Source organism: Rhodamnia argentea, chromosome 5 (assembly GCF_020921035.1).
Source record: "Rhodamnia argentea isolate NSW1041297 chromosome 5, ASM2092103v1, whole genome shotgun sequence".
Taxonomy (NCBI): Eukaryota; Viridiplantae; Streptophyta; class Magnoliopsida; order Myrtales; family Myrtaceae; genus Rhodamnia; species Rhodamnia argentea.
In genome coordinates, this window is record NC_063154.1 from 28,257,222 (window position 1) to 28,280,503 (window position 23,282).

The following is a 23,282-nucleotide window of genomic DNA, read 5'->3' on the forward strand; positions in this document are numbered from 1 at the left end:
CACTGCACTGTTCACGGGGGACTATTCACTGCACTGTTCACAGGCACTATTCACTGCACTGTTCACGCCGGTACTGTTCGTGGAACAGTAATTTCGGCGAAACGGCTCGGGTCGACGACGGAGTCTCGCGGCGGTATGGCAGCTCGAATCTGAGGGCTTAAGGTAGCCCGGGCGAGCGGGACCGGCGGGTTGGCATCGGGTGAGAGGGGTGTGGGGTGGTCTCGGGCGGCCGATTTCAGGTGGTGGCGAGGCGCGACGGCGGAGGACCGGCGACTGGCTGAGGCGTCGGGTGAGCAGAGGGTGGGGTTGCGAGGTCGGCTCATTGCACGGCGCGACTGGTGGGGCTGAACAAAGCCGGTGGATGGCGGGTGTAGGTGGCGGAGCCGCGTCGGTGCAAAGGACGACGAGGAAGGGGTCGCGGTGCCCGTGAGCCGCGAGACCAGCGACGACGACTACTAGAGGTGGGTGTCCGGCGAGTTGGCAGCGGCGGTGGCGCGAGGCGGAGCTACGGTGGAGGCTGGCCGATGGAGTGGCAGCAACAACAGAAGGCGTCGGGGGTGGAGGTCGCGCAATAGAGGAAGAAGATGAAGAAGAAGAAGAAGAAAAGAAGAGAGAAAAGGAGGCTTTCGGGAGAAAATATTGGGTACAGACGTGGGAAATCCGACGTGGTCCAGACCACCATTCAGTGCGTGACAAGTGGCGCAAAAGGGTCCCACCACAAAAAAGTTAAAAAAAAAAAAAGGAAAGTTCTCTCCTCTCTCTCCATCCTCTCTCTCTCGCGTTGCATCTCGACCGGAAAATCAAGAAGACGTCGGCAACTATGGCTACGGAGCTCGAGCTCCACAGCCATGGCGGCTGCGACTTTTGCGGCCGGGACGCCGACTGACGAGCTCATGCCACCATGGGCGAGGAGCTCGAGCGCACAGCTCGTGGCCGCCATGGCCACGGAGCTCGAGCTCTCGAGCTGCACGGCCATGGCGGCCGTGAGCCATGGGCTCCAGCTTCCCGGCCAGAGACCCAGAAGACGTCAGCCACAGTCGCAGAGCTCGAGCTCGCGGCTCGCGGCCGCCATGGCCGCGGACCTCGAGTTCTCGAGCTCGATAGCCATGGCGGCCGCGAGCTCGAGCTTCGCGACCAGGGGCAGAGAAGACGTCGGCCGCAACAGAAGAGCTCGAGCCCACGGCTCCCGGCGGCCATGGCCGCGTAGCTCGAGCTCAAGCTCCACAGCCATGGCCGCCAGGAGCCTTAGGCTCGAGCTTCGCGGTAAGACGTCGGCGAACGAAGGGACAGAATCCATCAGCGGCGAGTCAGTTGCCGAAGACTTCGAGGGCGCTCTTCGATGCGGTCCGTAACGGCTGTGGCTCGGCTCGAGGTCGGAAAGGGAAAAGAGATTAGCCGAAGGAAAGAGTGGGTAGGACTGTAGGGGGTCGGAGAGGTCAGGCGAAAGATAGAAACAGTGGCAAGACAGACAGAGAGAAAATTTTCTTTTTTTCCTGAGTAGTGGACCCCCTATTCGACACGTGTCGTAAATTGAATGGTGAGCTGTGCCACGTAAGCTTTACAAGGTTTGTATCTAATATTTTCTCGGGTTTCGGTCGTGGGGTTGGGGGGAAAGGAAGAGAGAGAGAAGTGAGGTGATGGGATGGTGATGGGAAGAGAGAGAGGGAGTGGGTCACGTGGGAGGGGGAAGGAAAAAGAACCGGCGGGAGAGAGGGAGAAGGAAAGAGAGGGAGAAGAGAGAGGGAGAAGGAAAGAGAGGGGGAGGAGAGAGTGAGAGACTCGATTGGTTGGTGGTGATGGGATAAGTGGTGTCCCATCACTATCAAGCCTCTTGACTTTTAGTGCATAAATACCTGAAGGTAATTTTGAATATCAGGTAATATAGAACTGGTTGGACATTTGGCTCAACCGATAGAAAAATCATTTTGGTCTTTTCATAGATCGAACTCCATCGGAATTAGGCTCGAGCGCAAGGAAATAGATCTTAAAACGCGGCGACTAAGATTTTCGAGACCTACTCGAAATCGAACGATAAATCGGGACTCGTCCAAAATTCATCACTTACGTCCTTACGATCCAAATTTTGCACCGATTAAAATCCAATAATAATCTTTTTTTTTATTGAACTCGGTCTCCGCACATAGGGTCAAATTTTCAGGGCGTCACACCATGCAATTGTATAATCTACTTTGTTTTCGTTTGACAATTGATTAACTACACTTAGATAGTGCAAAGTAATGGAGAGTGGCGGTTAATTGCAGTTTTTCACTCTCAAGTGCCAAATGATGACTACGGATTCATTTAGGGTTCACTCGCTCCGGGGACAATGAGCAAAAATTAATTGCTTAGACTATTATCGATGATGGAAACACGTTCCGTTGACTAATTTTTCTAAACGATGTAAGCAATCATTTTCTAGAGAATGTTTTCCAAATCGCTCATTTTTTGCGAAATAAACGCATCTTTAAAGTTAGTTCCAGCTATTATGACAAACCGGTTTCGAGGTAATTTAGGTGAAGAGATGAAAAGAGATTTAAATAGTTTCCAGCTAGTATGTCAAGTTTCGCATTGCATGTGAAAATGGCGGTTCCATAATTCGATGTGCTTCAAATTAAGTAGTATTATAATCCAATGTGCGTCACATTAACTATAATTAATTCTCTCGAATCGCTAATTCATTTAGCATAATTTAATATTGGTCGACAATTTTATACCGTAAACATGGGGATTCTAATGCTAGGTTGTTCGTTACTTGATTAATCAAGTGGTCACGTGTAACCATGGGCTATTTAGTTAATGGTTTGAGTGATAATTAGGGGTGAGTGGTTTCTTTCCGGGTTCCAACTAATACCTCGAACCTACCGATCGGAATCTTTAATTTTTGAAATCTGAAACCTAACCTAAATGCATTGAAATCTAAAACCTACTTTGTGATAGGTTCCAAGGTCGGTTATAGGGCCTATTCATGCTCCATCCGTATTTTTAAATGAACGTTTGAAGTGATTCATTTTTTTCTAATGACCACAATTTTCAGCTATAATCCAATGACCATAACTCATATTTGGACACACCAAAAATATGAAATATTTACAAAGTAAAAGTCTCAATCATGGATATCTTCGAAAATGAAATATTAGACTATTGGTTCAAGATTACACCTTCATCATTGATCTTCGTAGAATATCACTGGATTATGTGAAGACATAGAACAATAAAAATATAAAGACTTGTGCAAAGTTCTAGTTTCTGATTCCGAACCCGGAACCCGCATTTCTGAACCGGTTTCTCAATTTTTGGAATCTATAACTTAATATGCATACCATAGAACCCGAAATTAAACTTGTTTCCACTGGTTCAATTTTATGGCTCTCAATTCTACCTTTGAACAATGCTCACTATTATATTATGTCTCGAGTTTGAGTGGTATTTGAAACGTGATCTGCACTATAGAGATAATTAAATGTTCAAGGGAAATCTTGGTTGGATTTTGATCTTATCAAAATCGATGTTATCTTTTATTCAAGACTATTTCGTGGTTTTGGAAATAAAAGATGTTGATATCTCTTGGGCACAAGAATAGGATACGGTTGAAAGAAGTATCCACGTTGGACTGCACAAAGAAACACAAGAAAGGCGGTCACTGTTGCGGTTAAACAAGAGGAAAAAGTCTCTATCACTACAAGACAAAATAGATGGTCTTACATTATTTTATTCTATTAATATATTTGCGCTTGGACCAAAGGAATTAGGTCAGATTGAAGAGAAAATAAAAGTGGCTTGGGTGCTTTTATTTTTTGAGTCTCTGATCGCAACCACACAAGGCATGGGGTTTTTTCGGTAGAGAGCTTAAGCCGCACGTAAGAAAAAGAAGCTGTACAGAGTGCTTCTTGAAGCCGCACGTCTTGAAGCCGCACGGAGAACGACGCAAAGAATGTGAAGGACGTTTTTGGTTTTGCCGTACGTAAAGCAAAGAAGATGAGTATTGTTTTTCTCTGTAAGTTTTCTGAGTAAATTCTCTGTGAGAGATTGCGAGATAATACTTGTGGGTTTGCTTTGGGCTTAAGCTAGGTGCGGGAAACACTCGAGTGCATGAGAGATTGTAACTTTGATTCTCCGATTATAGTGGATTATATTGTTGGCTCTCCCCGTGGACGTAGGTACCGACATTCGGACCGAACCACGTAATCTCTAGTGTCATTTATCGTTCCTCGTAATTTTTCTGGTGATTTCGTATTGACTTATTTGCAAGATCCGTTAGTGTTTCCGCGTTAATATCAACACTCACCCTAGTGATAATGATCCAGTTTTGAGTGGTGGCTAAGGCTGGAGGGCTTGGACAAGGAGCGATTTCCGATAGGCTTTTAGGATGACGAAGGGGGTAGGAATGCATTAAACAAAGGGAGTGCGACTATGAGATATATATATATATATATATATATATATATATGTGAAAATTGAAAATAACTCATGGAGATGCCTTTTGACATAACTACAAGCTATGCTTTGGAACTCCAAAATTAAGCGCACTTAGGCTAGAGTACTATTAGGATAAGTAACCTTTTGGGAAAGTGTTTACTTTTATGTTAAATGGCAAAACCATGAGGCTCGGTATTAGATGAGCCAAAAGTAGACAATACTCGAGTAAACTAATCCAAGAATGCCACAATATAATATCTATGTGGGACCCCCTCCAGTAGGTGTGTGGTTTGGGGACAAACCACTCGGAAGTTAGTGGACTTATAATGACCTGGTCAGACAAGGGAGGAGAGTGGTCACAAGGCTCGGAAGGCCCTATGGAGCGGCTTCTAACAAGCTTTTAGGATGATGAATGAGTTGAAATGAACCACACTGTGCGTTGAACATAGAAATTGATTTTGAGTTATATGTGTGAAAACTACAATTAACTAATGGAGTCACTTTTTGAATAACGGCAGGCATTACTTTGGATCTCTAAAAAGGTCAAAACATGATAAAACGACGGAGAAAAGAAAATTAATTGGTGAAATTTGGATGTGAACATGCACGAGGGAGCAAACACTCACTTTTATTCGGTGGTTTTTCCATTAGGAGCACTTCTAGGAAGTAGTAGCTTGGAAGTACAAGCCACAATGTCAGGATCTTGCTTGAAAAGAACCATCTCATCTTGGTTTAGAGTAATCCAAGCATCAATTCCACCATCAACTGGACTATCCATAAGAAAAACTGACCTCATAGGAGGGCTTGTTTTGCTTACCAAGTCAGGTGTCCCCCATCCAAAATCACTGTCGTATAATGGGAATCTACACCAGCTACTGATCAGAATCAGGTTTGCTTCTTCTCTTCCCCATATACTGACGTAATCTCGCCATGAATCAGCCACCATCAAGCGCAACTCGCTTGCATCTGCGATTGCCGCGTACTTCGATTTCGCATTCCTATGCACGTCGCCTATCAGATGCAGTATTGCATCGAAAGTGGGCCCGCTCTTTTCTACAGCAAATGGAGTGATTATGTGAGCAAAGAAGTTGCCGCATGCGTTCGCCGGGATCTTTAATTGTAATCTCTCATGCAAGTTGATCGAGGTGACAAACACGGAAGGCCTCGGCAGGCCTTTCGTGGCACGATCAATGCTGATAAGAGCCTTACATATCAGCGCAGATGCGATTTCCACCCGTGAGTTGGAAGCATTGGAAGCAGCTTTCAGTCTCAACAAGGCTAGGCCGCTGAATTCCAGTCTAGCCAGTGCAAACTTTTTCCGGAGGGGGAATGCAGGCATTGGGCTGAATGCGGGTTCATTTGCCGGGAATAGAGATGGCAGCTCGAAGTTTGGCGGGATTACATCGTGGATTCCGCTCCGACATGCAGTGGCCCATGAGTTCATGAAAATGGCCATGGTGTACATGTCGCCTATCTTGTGAGAAACGCTCAGGCCAATTGCTAATCCGCCGCAGTCGAAGCTGTTCGCTTGAACTATGACCAGTGGACTGTTTGCTGCTTGCGGCGGGAATGTTGACAGGCAGCTGAGAAGGTCGCGGTAAACATCTCCCTGGAGGAGCTGATCTAGAGTGCCATCCACTTTGGCTTGTATCAATTCTACACCTTGGTCGTTGCAGTTGATGAATAGCCCGTCTTCGACGTACTGACCAGCTAGAGGGTAAAAGAGGGTAAGCGTTTCGGAAAGCGACTCCTCCAAGCGGTGAAGCTTCTGAAGAGTATTGATCTCGTGCCTTCTTTCGTGAGATCGATAGCAGAAAACGACCCCAACATAATTAGAAAATGAAAGGTCATCGATGAAGGACAGGCCGAGCTTTCGGCAATGATCCGGCGTCGGATCCAATGGCTTGACCAGTTTCCTGGACTGTAATTCGACCTTCATGTTTGATACACTGTCGATCTCTTCGGTACTCGTTTGAGTGTTTCAACAGATCAACTTCATGCACAGGTTAAGGTGATAAGCCAGAAAAGAAGATACAACAAGTCTGCATTATCGGTGGAGGAAATGTGTGATGTCTCGTCGACTGTGCCGTAGACATCTTTCGGTGCATAAGCATCACAATAATGTCGGGGGCGCGCATGGGCATGTCTGTGGTGTGTCGGAGACCTTTATCACGGGCTCTATAAGGATGCCCAGATAATGTTTCTGTTCTCGAAAATAATTTATGAAGTTCTAAAGAATTATTTCTAAACAGAAAAATACATTTGATAACTTCACAAAAATTTTGCTCCCAGAATAGAAAAATGATAGAAATGCGTTTGATATGACCTTAAAAATTTTTATTCTCATATTATTTAATTATAAAAATACCAATGGAGGCGGCGGGAAGTGACGGCAGCTATTGGTGACCGGCGGCTGCGGTGGCGATGGAGGCAACCGGATATCGGCAACAACGATTGGCGATGGCAACTAGATACCGACAATGGACTCGTAGTTGTAAAGACGAGTATTAAGTTACATTGAGCTTGTTTTTCTAAAATAAAATTATTTTTCTTTTTGTTTTCAGGAACAGAGAAATTAATTTTTTTTTAATTCTTGTTTCTATTCGCGGGAACAAAAACCAATTAGCGTACACAAACGGATTTCTATTCTTTTTCTATTCCGAGGAACCAAAAAACATAAAAGTAGAGAATCGGAAACGTTATCAAATAGACCCGTAGTGTCGCAGTGCATGAGCTAATGAAGTGGCACTACTAGTGTACCTAATATTTGCCGAAGAAAACAGCGAGAGAAGAGAGAACATAACTAAGGAGAGAGGAAAATTTTGCCAAGTGAACCCATTATGGACACGTATCACAGAGTGAATAATGAGGTACCACCACTAGTATACCTAATTTTTTCTCGATCGTGTTGATATATCTCATACATAAGCTAAGCAATACCGATATCGACACGCGACAAAAAGGAGCGGAAGCAAGAACTCAATCTGAAACAATTATGCTATCCCACACGGGCTCACTGGCCACTCAAGGGACTGTTTGTTAGTTTCCAGATCTTGCTCTTGGAACTAATCCTTTAAGACATCGATTTCTGATCCACGGGATCCACTATCCATTACCACCATAGATTTATCCCGATCAAATATTGGATAGATCCAGCACTCACTTGCGAAGTTAATCAACAAGTGGAGAGAGGCCCCGACGGACTCTACACGTGCTTTAACCCAATACTAGATCTAATAAACTTTACGGATGATTACGGAATTTGTGGCAAGTGGAGAGCATACTGAACCAACCATTGTAATAGAGAAGTAGAGACATTTTAGCACAGAAGTATCCGCTTGAAGAGAAAAGAGGAGTGTTTTAGAAACTCATTAGGAAGCAAACTCTTACTTGGATTTCACAAAGGAAGCCAAGTCTTGGCCGATACAAGGGGTAAACATGCCTTATATAGGCGAAAACACAAAGGAGTCCTCATAAGTGAGGTCTGACAATCACACAACCAACATTGACTTTCGAGGAAGCCATTATTGCTACTAAGCACACAAGCAAACAAACTCTGCAGCCACTCTTGACTCTTTTTACAAAGTGGAGCAGGTGAGCAGGTAAACACACGACTCTTTGGGCTTCTGATGTCTGATGGAGCACATGGCCTTGTGCGGTGGAGCATGTGGTGTCAGATGGAGGAAGTTGACAGATCTGATGGAGCAGGTGCATAATCGTCTCCTGTCCGGGTCGGGATGATAATTGGCGTCGTTAGCATAATTGTTTCAAATTGAGTTCTTGCTTCCGCTCCTTTTTGGTATCAGAGCCATATGCCATTGAAGATAGATTAGTATTGATATTTTAGTGCTCGAAGGTCCGTGATGAAAAGAAACTTTCTACACCATGGAAACTCCACAAGAAGAAAACATGCTCACTCCCATACAGCATCAATCTCCACTCTCTCTTGCATCACCCCCGGAGTTACGAAAATCCACTGCATCCAAAATAGACTATCTCTATGAGGTAGCCTTTTCTGAAGACAGCAAGATCTACGAAACACATCTTCGTCTCATCAACCCATATTCAGCCTTTGCCAAACCCACCTCCTTTTCTCCAATTCGCTCCATCAAACATCTTATCCGACACACTCCCCGCTCTGTTAAAGAATATGTTCGATCCTCCAAGTTTGACCAACATCATATTCTCGCTACACAACAAGAACAGTTTGTGACGCTCCAAATTCCTCCTGAATTTCCACTCCAGTGGATCCAACAAGGGTTCACTCATCTTCACTTCGGAGCCATCGGACTTGCTCTTTCCTTTCATGGCCGAAAAGGTCTCCCTGTTGTAGCCGGAATTGCCCTTTTGGACACGCGGTTTTTAGACTACCAGCATGCCTGTATTGGTACAATCCAGACCACTTTAAATGCTGGGACAGTCTTTGTTACTTTATTTCCAAATTTCAACATGGCACTAGCGGACCCAGGACTACCGTCGCCCTTAAAGGTTCAACCGCAAATTCTTGGAGCTCCTCGGACTCCTAACTCTTTGGCTGCTACACTCCATTATCGGATGGTCTACGGGGTCCGGAATCATGCCATTGATCTTAACCATCCCACCTCGGATGATGCCCTCATCATCTCAATAGACCATGACCAGACATCCTGTGTTCATGTTCCCAGGCAAATACCCAGAGAACAGCTCATCAAACTTCTCCCCGATATTTGGGTCACCAATTATGAAAAACTTCACCAGAATACAAGGCCGGTTCGGTCAGCTGAACCTCGGTTCACAAAAAAGAAAGATGGTACTGTGACCATCAAATTTGCAAAAGAAAAAGAGGACTCCTCGTCCCTTTTCCCTTATTTCCCTACTATTCTCTGTTTCACCCCATGTCCATCCGAAACAGTTAGTATGGAAGACCCGCACCCAAAGAAATTCGTCCGATCTTTTGGTTCTGATGGGCAACCGATTCATGCCTTTAAGGATTCTTCAGGTCATTGCTTTTGGGATCCGGAATGTTCCTGTCCTTCTTGTACTTCTTCTGTTGAAGAAGACGACAGGCCCATTTCAAAAAGAAAGAAAAAGAAGAAAAATCTCTTGTATCAACGGTACCTTGACGGTGATCCCACCGTAGGTCCTCTTGGCGAAGACGGCGGAAATTGGCAATACCTTGTTCAGTATGGTGCCCCTCCCGTACTTCAAATTCCTTCTCCATCCTCTTGTAAACCGGACCCCCCAAAATATCCACCAACATCGCCTCAAAAACCTGTTACCGGTCCCTTTTATAAACCCATCCAAAAATGGATCAAGAAAAATCCGTCTTGCTCCATTGATCTCCCAAAACCATACACATGTGTTACCATCCCCGAACCACTTCCAAGCATCCGTATGTTTCAACTTGGCGATTTTCCTCCACTTCGGCCCGCAGATGAATCTCACTCATCCACTTTAAATTTTCCACCACTCGAGAAAATTCTCGACCCTCGGCGACGGTATTATCATGCTCCTAAGATACCCGCACCAAGCGAGATTGACCCACACGGGAAAAAGAAAGGTCCGGCTCCGGCTGAAACCTTTCTCAATTGGCGAGGCGAGAAAATGCCTTAGCCCAAAACGTGGCTCTTGAGAAAGTTTCCACTCAAGTAGATCGAGTTGATCAAGCTTCTACACACATCCGCAAGATGCTTGCAGATTTCCTTAAGAGAGTCTACATGATGGAAAATCAGCAGCTCCATCACCATTACCTAGAAGACGGGACTCCTCAAATAGAGAAGCTGAAGAGACAGATCCTCATTCTTGAAAATCAGAAAGCTCAACTTGAGTACCAACCACCTTTCTCCTCATTTACTTCCCCTATTTCTCCATTTCCCTCCCATACACGTCCTACTACTCGTTCGTCCCAAGCTTCTAGCCAAACTTCTTCGACCCCTTTCCAAGAAGTTCTTGAGACAGTACCTTCAGATTCAGGTATAAACGTACTCGCTCTTCGAGCTCGTCTCAAAGCAATCAAGAAGGCTGAAGGCGATGCCGGAAGAACAAAATTCTCCGACACATCATCATCAGTTCCTACTTTTCCAATTCCTCCCACAGCACCGCCGGAACCTCCCGACTCACCTCCACATTCCCCTTCACAGAAGCTACCTTCATTCATGGTTTCTAATCCCATTGAAAGTTTTTTGAGGAAACAAATTCCATCCATTTCCACAATTCAAGCCACTGAGCAAGATGATTCTTCTTCAACATCATCTGCACCACCATCAGAAACATCTCCTTCTTCAGAATCCGAAAATGATCCCGAACACGGTTCGGACCAAATCCCAGCCATTATGATGGCTGCGGCGATCCCAAAAGAAGAAGATGAAGAAGTGGAATTTGTCAATCTTAAAACCCCTTGAGATCCAAGTCCATCATCTCGTCCAGCCCATTCCTCATCAAGCACATACTTTACTCTTGATGATGTTCCTTACCATCGTTGGCCCATGAAAATCCAGGAGTTCCATACATGGCTTGTTGCCAGAAATCTAGCTGAACAAAGCACTTATGAAGTTCTTTTAGAATTCACTAGCAAGTTCATTGGAACCCTGAAAGACTGGTGGATCTCCATCTCGGAACAAGACCAAATTGCTTTTCTCCCGATGAACTTTAATCAGGCTATGCAGGTCATTCACCCGTATTTTGTTGGTCAACCCACCCGTGAAAGAGAACTCAAGCGAAAAGAGTTCTTTGAAAGAAAATGCTGCTCCACTTCTCGAAAGGATCTTGATAGACATTTCAAAGAGATGATTCGACTCTTTTATCATCTCGGAGCAGACATCAATCTTAAACCAATCTTTTTAGCCTCCATTCCTAAAGAGATTGCAGATGAAGTTGATAAACATCTTCAAAGGCCTCTCCTTGAATCCACACTCGGAGAAATACAGCAAGTTGTTCATATTGCCATTGAAGAAAAATGCGGAAGAAAAAGACGGTTCGACCAGTTCTTAAAAGAAAACCGCAAGTATGACAAGAACTGTGAAAGGCCAGAATGGAAGATCAAGTGCACCAGAGACCGTAATGATCCGTCTTGCTCGGGTCACAAGAAGAAAGTTCATTTCAAGAAGTTTTCATTTGCGAAGCCTCGCAGAAGCAAGTGGAAATTCCTCGGGAAGAAATCACGCGGTCGTTCCGCAAAGCACCGCAAAAAATCAAAGTCCGGCGGATGTTATATTTGCAACAAGAAAGGTCATTTTGCAAAAAAATGCCCCCAAGCAAAAAAACAGGGCGGTTACATGATCCGGAAGATCTCTCAAAACACTGGGATCTCTCTCGGTGATGAAGACGTTGAATCCATCTTCTCCATTGAAGAAGAGCCGTCTCCGGACACTTTGTGTGCCATTGAAACTTACTCTTCTGATTCGGACTCAGCCCCGGGAGATATTCTCTCCTTCTTTCCTCTTGCCGATTCTTTCAGAATCCACTCCCCAACATTCCATCCCCCACATTTTCCAGTCCAGACCCGATACGACATACTAACACGTTATTTATCAAAAATAAAAGATTTCGACACGTTAGAACACGTTGTATGTTAAATATATATTTTTACTTGCATGATAAATAAATAGAGGATTTAGAAACTTCCTGCCATGTTTAACCCCAAAAGTCATCTTCCTAAAAAAATAATAATAATAAAGTAAAAAGAATGATGCCTTGCCATAATCATTATGATTTTGTAAAATAAATATAGGTGGGCCCAAGCCCAACAAAATCTCGGATGATCTCACGAAACATTTCCTCACCTCGTTTTCTTCCTCCTCCATAGTACTCTCTTTCTCTCTCTAAGTGCTCCGGGATCTCCGATAACATAGATGCTCAAGTGTTGAGGCCCGGCGTGTTAAGGGTGCCTTCTGAGACTAAGTTGTCTATTTCACGATTTTATTTGAGACAAAGTCCATTCTGAACCGAAATTCAACTAATGTCCCGACCCTATTTGAGATTTAACCTTTTGCTTTTTCTCTTTAATTCTTAAAGCAACCAAGGGTGCTTCCCGTAGTAGTTACGTACCAAGTTGCAATCCTATATAAGAGACGTCCCGCTCATGTCATTAACTTTAGATTGGACCGGTGATGCCCGTTAGAAATTTTCAAAATGATAAATAGTTTCCTCGTGATACCATGCGATTACATAATCTACTTTGTTTTCGTTTGACAATTGATTAACCGCACTTAAGATAGCGCAAAGTAATGGAAAGTGGCGGTTAATTGCGGTTTTTCACTCTCAAGTGCCAAATGGTGACTACGGATTCATTTAGGATTCGTCCGCTTCGGGAAAAATGAGCTATTTGAAAAATATTTTTTAAAAAATAATTGCTTAGATTGTTATCGATGATGGAAACACGTTCCGTTGACTAATTTTTCTAAACGACGTAAGCAATCATTTTCCGGAGAATGTTTTCCAAATCGCTCATTTTTTGCAAAATAAACACATCTTTAATGTTAGTTCGAACTATTATGACAAACTGGTTTTGAGGTAATTTGGGTGAAGAGATCAAAAGAGATTAAGTAGGTTCCAGCTAGTACGTCAAGTTTCGCATTGCATGTGAAAATGGCGGTTCCATAATTCGATGTGCTTCAAATTAAGTAGTATTATAATCCAATGTGCGTCACATTAACTATAATTAATTCTCTCGAACCGCCAATTCGTTTGGCATAATTTAATATTGGCTGACAATTTTATACCGTAAACACGAGGATTCTAATGAGCAGTTGTTCGTTACTTGATTAATCAAGTGGTCACGTGTAACCATGGGCTATTTAGTTAAATGGTTTGGGTGATAATTAGGGGTGAGCGGTTTCATTCCAGGTTCCAACCAATACCTTGAACCTACCGGTCGGAATCTCTAATTTTTGAAATCTGAAACCTAACTTAAATGCCCTAAACCTAAAACCTACTTTTTCATAGGTTTTAGGGTCGGTTCTAGAGCCTATCCATGCTCCATCTATATTCTTAAATGAGCGTTTGCAGTGAATCATTTTTTTCTAATGACCACAATTTTCAGCTATAATCCAGCGACCATAACTCATATTTGGACATACGAAGAATATGAAATATTTAGAAAATAAAAGTCTCGGTCATGACTATCTTCGTAAATAAAAGATTAGACTCTTGGTTCAAGATTATGCATTCATCATTGATCTCCATAGAATATCACTGGATTATGCGAAGACATAGAACAATAAAAATATAAAAACTTGTGCAAAGTTCTAGTTTCCAGATTTCGGACCTGGAACCCACATTTCTGAACCGGTTTCTCAATTTTTGGAATCTATAACTTATTATGCATACCATAGAAACTGAAATTAAACTTGTTTCCACTGATTCAATTCTGTGGCTCTCGATTCTATCTTTGAACAATGCTTACCCTAATGATAATGATCCAGTTATGAGTGGTGGCCGAGGTTAGAGGGCTTGGACAAGGAGCGGTTTCTAATAGGCTTTTAGGATGACGAAGGGGGTAGAAATGCATTAAACAAGGGGAGTGCGACTATGAGATATATATGTGAAAATTGAAAATAACTCATGGAGACGCCTTTTGACATAACGACAAGCTATGCTTTGAAATTCCAAAATTAACCACACTTAGGCTAGAGCACTATTAGGATAAGTAACCTTTTGGGAAAGTGTTTACTTTTATGTTAAATGACAAAACCATGAGGCTCGGATTTGGACGAGCCAAAAATAGATAATACCTCGAGTGAATTAATTCAAGAATGCCACAATATAATATCTAAGTGGGATCCCCTCCAGTAGCTGTGTGGTTTGGGGACAAACTACTTGGAAGCTAGTGGGCTTATAATGATCCGATCAGATGAGCGAGGAGAGTGGTCGCAAGGCTCGGAAGGCCTAGCTATGGAGCGGCTTCTGACAAGCTTTTAGGATGATGAATGGACTAGAATGAATCAGACTGTGCAGTAAACATCTCCCAAGAGGAGCTGATCTAGAGTGCCATCCACTTTGGCTTGTATCAATTCTACACCTTGGTCGTTGCAGTCGATGAAGAGCCCATCTTCAACGTACCGACAGGCTAGAGGGTAAAAGAGGGTAAGCGTTTTGGAAAGCGACTCCTCCAAGCAGCGAAGCCTCTGAAGAGTATTGATCTCGTGCCTTCTTTCACGCGCTCGACAGCAGAAAACGACCCCAACATAATTGGAAAACGAAAGGCCATCGATGAAGGACAGGCCGAGCTTTCGGCAATGATTCAGTCTCGGATTCGATGGCTTGAGCCAGCAAAGAAGAGAAAACAAGTCCACATATATTAATGCAGCAAATGTGTGGTTCTCATCTACCTTTGTGACAGGCTGTGTAGATATCTTTCGAAGCAAAAACATCAAAATAATGTAGGGGGCAGATCTGCACTAACTTTTTTAAGTGATTCGGAGATCTTTGCGACAGGCTGTGTAGACATCTTTCGATGCATAAGCATCAAATTAATATCCGGGGCATGTCTCTACTAATTTTTTTTTTAATGATTAAGAGCTCTGATAATCCAAGAGCTCAAGTCCAGAGTAGGGGTAAGCATGGTTTCAGGGTAGAACCTGAAATCGAAACCTGTCTAGCTCCACATTTCAAGGTCTACAGGATAGGTTCCAGATTAAACAAAATTGGAGAACCTGTTCCGGCAGGTAGGTTCCATGTTCCGGGTACCACTTACCTATAACCTAGAACCTGCAACAAGTTTTTGGGATTCTTGGTAATGTGTCATTGCCCGATCCTACGGTATTTCATTGAGCGTGTAATTTGGAGCCGGTAATCCGAGCTTCCGTTTCCAATAATATTTATGATTGAGACTTTTACTTTATTAATATTTCATATATTTTTTTATCTAAATATGAGTTATGATTAGTAGATTGTGGCGGCAAGTGATGGTCATTAAATGCGATGATCATTGTAATAATTCAGTTAAAAATACATGTAGAACCTAGGTAGACCCTGGAACCTATGTCGGTAGATTTTAGGTTTCAGAATATGTAGAATAGGTTTCAGATTACAAAAAATAAGGAATCTGTTCCAACCACCGAGAACTGCTAAACCCTAGTCGAGAGGCTCGGGCTACCTGCAAGATAATGAAGTACCTTTAAGGCTCGTGAAAACGGTCCAGTTTAGGTTGTAGGCCTATATGAGCATCCCCGGCGCAGATTTTAAGTTGAATATTTCCTGACGTCGGCGCCAACCCCAAGAGTTTCCCGAGCAGGTTCTTGCATTCAATTAAGTTCATCTTCTCGATCCGATCAATGTTGGACCGTTCCTGCTGGACCTGTGGAGTTCCAAGGAATTACTTTCCCCCGGCTTGTCCAAGCGATTGCGCCATCAAACCGGAGTCCTGATGCCTTTTAAACCTCACAATCCATGAGAACTCAACAAGATAAATTCCCGCTGGATAAAACTAAAACTGATTTTTATAATTATTGTCCAACAAATACTGATACTTCCAGAGAAAAATTCAAGACAGAACTCGTAGTTTGGAGGGAGCTGCAAAAGGAGCTGTTGCCAGAGTTTGCCGTGACTCGAGTGGGTTGCTGGTGGCTGGATTTACGAAACTGGCGTTCGTCTACTTGACGCCGTAGCTGCGATCTGTGATCTATTATTGAAGGTGACAGCTTAACAGTAGCTGATCATGGGCAAAACTTCAAGCGCATGGTTCGCGCGTTCCATCATTGAAGAATGTAAGGATTGTTTGGCCCAGTTGAAAACCGTGAGTGTTGTTTATTGCCCTCGGGAATCCAATCAAGCTTCAAATTGGGTCGGCAAAGCCCACCGCCGGAATGTCCTTCCATCTAGCTGGTTAACTTCACCACCTCACTAGCCTTTTTGGAATATTTTATGTTCAGAAACTTATATATTATGTTGTAATAGGGCTCTTTAATGAATGAAAGAGCTTGTTTTCGGAAAGAAAAGAGAGAACAAATCAAAGGAAGAGATATGGAGAGAGAATCGTGGGGATCTTGGAACAACTTGAATAAATTACTAGGAAACGATCTTACGTGTGTACTAATACGATGTTTGGTGACTTGAAACAAGATGGAACGACAGTAAAAGATATGTCAAAAGATATTTCTCCTCCCTTTGTCTTCATCTTTTCTTTTGAAATTTTTGCGTGCATTTAGAATGATATGCTCATCATTGTGGCAAAATCTACCCTATTTCAAGTGAAAAAAATGTTTCATATGAATTTCAATGTATTGCCAATTATTCCCAACAAAAAAAAAAATTATGGCTTCTTTTCATTTCTTTTAATTGCTCCATATGCTTATTGCGAGCGAACAATTTAAGTCGGGAGAAAGGTGCTAAAATCTCCAACTTGTTAAAGCATGCATTATATTTCAGTTTTTCAAAAAACAATTACAAAACAGGCATAAAGGGAAGTGTGACCAACCTGTGTTGAAATGAGAGGGCTGACTTTCCTCTTGATGCGACATTAACTCGAGATAGAGGTGGTTTACTATGTAGCGGATGTCAGTGGTTCCTTATCGAATTTTTGGATCAATTCTCCCATTGTACTACCAAAAAAAAAATGAGATTCTTGCCGAACCCGAATTTCTCCCTGGGAAGCCTACCATTGTGCTTCACTCCCTTCTTCTACATTTCACCTCGATATATCGAAGCGTATCCCTTCGAAAGAGCTACTCCCACTTCACACCTTGAAACGCACCCTTATGTTTATATGATTAGATCATTTTTTATCTTATTCTGCTCCATATTTACTTTGTCTCTTCTGTACGAGTGGATGGAAACTGCATGATAATCTTCTTTTTTAATACTTAAAGCAGCCATATATATATATAAGATTAGTATCGCAAAAAATCTCAAACTGATACACTTATAAATTTATCCAAAAAAATTTTTGGGTCACCAGAATTTCTAAACTCGTACACTTGTGACGTGGCATGCTCTGAATTTTGCAATCTCATCTCTAAGTTTTGGAATGCTTTTCAGGGGAGAGATATATCTGGGCCTGGCCAGTTTTCAATGGGTTGTTAGCCTGTGCAGGTGCTGCAAAGAGGTCACTGTTCACCGATAACACGGAAAGCAAACTAAAAACACTTCAAAACAAAATCGCAAGCGAAAACCCACTTCAATCGATGCTTAAAAACCAAGCACCACGACACCATTAGGTCTAACATTCTCGAAGATCACACCATCCTCCGATTCTAATCCAAGATCGACATTCAAACGCCCGAATCGATACCAGTTCTTTGAGCAAAAACAAAAGGGTAGAGTAGGAGCATTTACATTGCGTCGATGAGTGAACTCGGAGATGGTGCTTCCACGGACTTGGTGGTTGTCTAGGGTTTGTGGAAGAGACATTCGAAACAGTGCGGGGAGATGAGTAGCGAACTGACAAGTGATGATTGATTTGGAGAGTAAGATTGTCGAAGTCGGGTCATAAATAGTCCGGTCCGAATAGATCCATTTAATCCGCTTATAATTTATTTATTGCAATACAATATACCCAATCCATATTCATAAATCACTTCTATATTACTAAGACCCAAATTGAGGTAAGAGTACGGACTAGGTGAAAGCGAGATCGAGTGAGGGTGAGAGTGGTGGGTTGAGTCTAATTGAATTGTAAATACATTTATAACCCATTTATAACCTATTTAATATCAATGTTATGTTTAAACTCATTTATGACCTATTTGATTATTATATAACTAATTCAGGAGAATTACAAAAAAAAAATGGTAAATCTATTGCAATTGTGTCAATTCGGTTCTAAAACTTTTTTTTTTTGTCAATTTAGTCATAAATATTTTGAATTTGGGCCAATTCAATCTATTTCGTTAGTCGGAGCCGACGTGACCTCCGCCGACACTAATGTAGATATTTTTTATCCATATTTGATTTTTAATTTCAATTTTATTTAGATAAAATTCAAAAATAAAGTAATTTTTTTAAAAACAAAGGAGAAGAAGGCGACCCTCGCCGCATCCGCCCCACCATCATCGGGAAGGGCCAACGAGGGTGGGGGATGGTTGGGCCTCGCCTAGGGATCGATGACCCTACTAACGGAGCCTAACCCTCGCCTAGATCCGGGTGATCCCCGGATCGGGTCAAAGGTCCCGGGCCTCACCCGGATCTAAGCGAGAGTCGTTGGACCCTGGCCGGGCCCGGTGACCCCCACCGACGATCCCCTACCCTTGTTGGCCCTTCCCGGCTACCGAGGGGGGGGTGTGGCGGCGAGGAGGGCTGCCCTCCTCACTGTTTCTCCTTTTTTATTTATGATTTCGCCTTATTGTTTTTTACATTTTTTGAAATAAAATTGACATTTGGACATAAAAAACTTTATGTCGCCTCCGGCCGGCCAAATAGATTGAATCCGTATAAATGCAAAATGTTCAAGACCGAATTTACATAATTGTAATAGGCTTAGAACTGTTTTGGTAATTTTCCCACCTAACCCATGTACTAATTCACCTAATCATATGGGTTAGGAAACTAGTTTATGACCCAACTTTCAATTAGGTTGACATCATTTTATCAATGACTCTTTCCTCCTCTCTCTCTCTAATGGCGATTTTTTTTTTTTTTTACCATGTCTTCCATGCTGTCACAATTTCATGCCACGTCATTGGCGAACCTCCAGCTACTTTGTATATTGGGCATTTCCTACCCTTCAATTGAGGGATTTGTAACTTCCTATGATTAAATCATGTCTAGAATCTCAGAAAATGCAAATATATATCAACAATTATAGGCAGTGCGACAAAGTTATTTACCGATTCAAAATGTATAAGTGATTGTAATTACCTGCCATTAATGCGATATAAGTACTAACATTGTAATCTCTATAAAGGGATCACTTAAGCAATTGCGGAGCACCCGCTCTTGCAAATTTTCTTTTTCTCTTTAAGTTTCCTATGAGTTCACCTTCCAGGCACCTTTGAATTCCTCGTACCATTTACTTTTCTCGCGAGTTTAATCACAGTACTTACACTTTTCCTGTCCAAAATCAACGAAGGAATCCCTTCTCCATTTCATTAATTTCATCCCTATCATTAGATTTTCACTTTTCTGTTGAACACACTGGACAATGTGTGTGCATAATACGCATCGTATGCGTTCTACTTCTATTTCCTACACTGCTTTATTAGAATTTGGCGAAGAGGCTTGAGCAACACATCTATTAAATTACGTTCATGATGGGGTCTGTTGCATCTTAAAGCCCTCCTTTGTTCACGAGCAATAAGCACATTCAAATGAAAGTGAGAACGTCTTAAGCGGAAAAGAATGCATGCTCTAAGATCTTTCTCCTTTGAAATTTTTTGAGTAGTTTGATCATTATTTTCGAAAAATATATCTAATTTCAAGCGGGAAAAAATACGTCCATGTACTTAGTGCGACCGAGAGCAAAATTCCGAGGAACTAGTATATATAATACAAGAGGAGCCTTAATTCTTTAAGTTGAGAAGATTTCGGTCAATAGTAAAACTTTTCATAAATAACGGTGCACCGCAATTATAATCAAGACCATGAGATAAACAGTGTTTTCTCACGTAGATCTCAGACGAGGACGGCTTGAAAATCAACAAAGGATTTTGAGTTTCTGGGCTGTGACCTCACTTCTAATTAATTGATTCATTAATGACTGATCGTTTATATAACAGACCGTATGGTAGGTCATAAATTAGGAAAAATCTTCATCAACTGTAAATTTCCGTGTGACATGCAAAAAATGATAATAGATCTAGTCGTTAACGTAAAGCTAGCTTGCCGGCAGAGAAAAATGAATTTAAGATTTCTTTTTCCACAAGGTCTCACCCTATATATATGTGTATATATATGTATATATATATATATATAATGACACTTTTATTTCTTGAATGGGGACAATCATAACTCCGTGTTGGGTAAAAATGGGCAGCACTTCGGCACAAACTAAGCCAATCCAGGATCAAAGTCTCCCATCGTAACTACACCGATATTATCTAGCAACAACCAACAATATATATCTAGCAAAAACAATCTCGCAACATGTAAATATGATAGCATAATGATAAAGAGACAGTATACCAAGATTTACATGAAAAACCCAAAACGGGAAAAAATCACGTTCGGTCAAAAAACTTTCACTAATCACCAAGAATAGTAGACACACAAAATGTTTCTCTCAATTACACACTAGAAGCTCAACATCAACATTACATGGGCGTTTTCTCACCAAAAAGGTGAAACAAGACAAAAGAGGGCAAGAAAACCCTAACCGCGATTGGAGAATTCGGAGATGAATTTCAACGAATGAAACCGATCAACTCGTAGATCTCGGCCTCACGAACAACATACTCAAATTTGAGCAAATTCCGTCAACATTTGGCCTACGAAACGGGACCGTAAATTTGCGACCCTTTTCTTCTCCTCCCTCGCACACCCTCATGCCTCGCCTCAGGTCGCCTCATTCAAAGGATAATGGGTGGTAGCTCATTAGGTGAAGATGGACAGCGAAGCTAGACGAAAATAGAGCTCATCTCGTGGAAACTGAAAGCAAAAGAGAGGCGCACGAGGGAAGGTTCGTCAATGGAGGAAACATGTGTGGTGTTGTGATGTGCAGATGAGAGAGAAAGTAGAGAGAGAGAGGTGTTGTTTTCTTGAGGGAGGGTGTCGAATATCTTAATTCGATCATATCAACGATGCAAGAAAGTAATGAAAATTTGCACAACACAAGAATTTACGTGGTTCGACAAATGGGAGATGTTCCGCCTACCTACGTCTACGAGGAAATGAGATCTATTTCACTAATAACGTAGAAAAGTGTACAGCCGCTCTTTCTCACACACACTCTATATAATAGAGACCTGTTTCGCTCTAAATATATATAACGAAACCCTACACGGCACAAATTACAAAATTGCCCACATAGCCTAAAATATTTAATTTTCCCATAGAAATCCTTCTATAATCGAGCGGGACCCCCGTCTTTGTTCGGTCGCAAGGGGCCTTTCGGAACCGCCTCATAATATCTTGGATAACAGAATACAAAACATTAACCTCAACAGAGGGGGTGATGACAGCTCTTTACACTTCCCTAATTTATAACTGATAGGGACCTATGAGATCCCAAAAAATAATATTTCCTTCCTACCCTCCTCCCCCTTTTTTGTCATTTCCTTTTAAAATATTATCTTTTGGAAAATATTTTCTTTTCTATTTGCTCTCTTTCTTTAATTTTTTTTTATTTCCATAAAAAAAAATCAATGGATGTCTGATGGAATAATTTTCTAGGTTGTTGTTATTGTTGGTACCTTCTTGATTTCATTCAAGTTCGGTATTTTATGAGACTTAAGATATGAAATCATAAAAAGTAATAATTTATCACGCATATATAAAAAATATTTATTTATTATGCCACGTGTCCCAAAGTGTCGAAATTCTCTATTTTTTGAGAAATCACAGGTCGGCGTGTCGTGTCGTGACGTGTCTCGTGTCTCGTGTCGTGTCGGTGCTACATAGGTTAGGATAGCATTATTTTGGATCATCTTGATGTCGAACAAGAACAATTTTGTACGCCTAGAAAAAAAAAAAAAAAGCAAAGTGTGGATTCAACTTGATAGAGCAAAACAATTGGTAATACCCCGGACTGAGTGATAGAAACTTGTGAAATCCCTAAAGATGAAAAGAACTGCACCGCGGCATTCCCTCTGATGAATGAATGCAATGTTTGTTGCAGCGAAGTTTTCAGCTGAGTACTGCAGGGCGGTCCAGAAATTGGCTAGGGAACTGCTCAAGGGTATATCGGAGAGCCTAGGACTTGAACCGGGCTACGTCGACGAGGAAATGAACACGGATTAAAGCCACCAGATTTTAGCAGCGAATCTGTATCCGCCGTGCCCGCAGCCAGAACTCACTACGGGCTTACCCCCACGCTCGGACTGTGGCCTGTTGACCATCCTCATGCAGAATGGAGTTAGCGGCCTCCAAGTGCACCATGGTGGGAAGTGGGTCAAAGTCGATCCCATTCCGAATGCGCTCGTGGTCAACAACGGTGATCAGCTTGAGGTAAAGATACAGAGATCCATGCTTAATCTTGCACGAGTGGTCCAATTAATATCAAATCTAGGTATTTACTCTGTGCCTTGGAATATAGATGCAGATGCAATGTAGGTATTTGTGGAAGGGACATTGTTATTAGACATAGAACTATAGTACATACAGTTGTGTAAAAAATTTGTTGAAACACACTCTATTGTCTTTGTTTCTTTAACCAGATATTAATTTGTTAAAAAGCCGATACAAATCTTTGTGATTTACTCTTGTTTCTCCCATTGAACAGATCAAGCTTCTTGGAAACTAATTCCTTTTGTGACACTTTTCAACTGTGCTAGATTATGAGCTATGGGAAATACAAGAGTGTTCTGCATCAAGCTGTTGTGAACGACAGGGCTACAAGGATATCGATCCCTTTCAATGCCGGACCATTGCCCGACACTGTCGTCGTGCCAGCAGAGCAGCTGGTGGAAGGCGAGGACAACCAAGCCACGAAAATCTCGGTGAATTACAAGGACTTTATGGAACTTAAACAGAGCAAAGTCATTGATTCGAAATCATGCGTGAATCAGGTAAAGATATGATTTTCTGTTATGCTGTATCATGTTAAAAAGGGATGTGCGATGTCTATTGGTTCTAGACTGTCTGAACACTTTGGAGAGCAACCTCATGGAACGTGTAATGTTATTTGATGCAAGGTGCAAGAACCATACAGCACCAAACTGAACCTTTCTGTGATGTATCTTCTTGACATAACAAATGGAAGTGAGAACTGCATTATGTCTGATTAAACACCGCAAATTTGTAGTGCTATACCAAACTATAACGTTCGGTCAGTATGAGCAAGCAAATTTATGGGTCTG

The 23,282-nt window shown here is 42.2% G+C and overlaps 1 protein-coding gene and 1 pseudogene across 1 annotated transcript; one reads left to right on the forward strand and one right to left on the reverse strand.

The window, feature by feature from the left end:
• Positions 1-5,022: 5,022 nt before the first annotated feature.
• LOC125315130 (acetyl-CoA-benzylalcohol acetyltransferase-like) lies at positions 5,023-6,453 on the reverse strand. Its single transcript, XM_048279306.1, has one exon. The coding sequence runs from the start codon at positions 6,353-6,355 to the stop codon at positions 5,045-5,047; it is 1,311 nt and encodes a 436-aa protein (XP_048135263.1). The 5' UTR covers positions 6,356-6,453; the 3' UTR covers positions 5,023-5,044.
• Positions 6,454-22,038: 15,585 nt separating this feature from the next.
• Positions 22,039-23,041, forward strand: LOC125315136 (annotated as a pseudogene).
• The last annotated feature ends 241 nt before the right edge of the window (positions 23,042-23,282 follow it).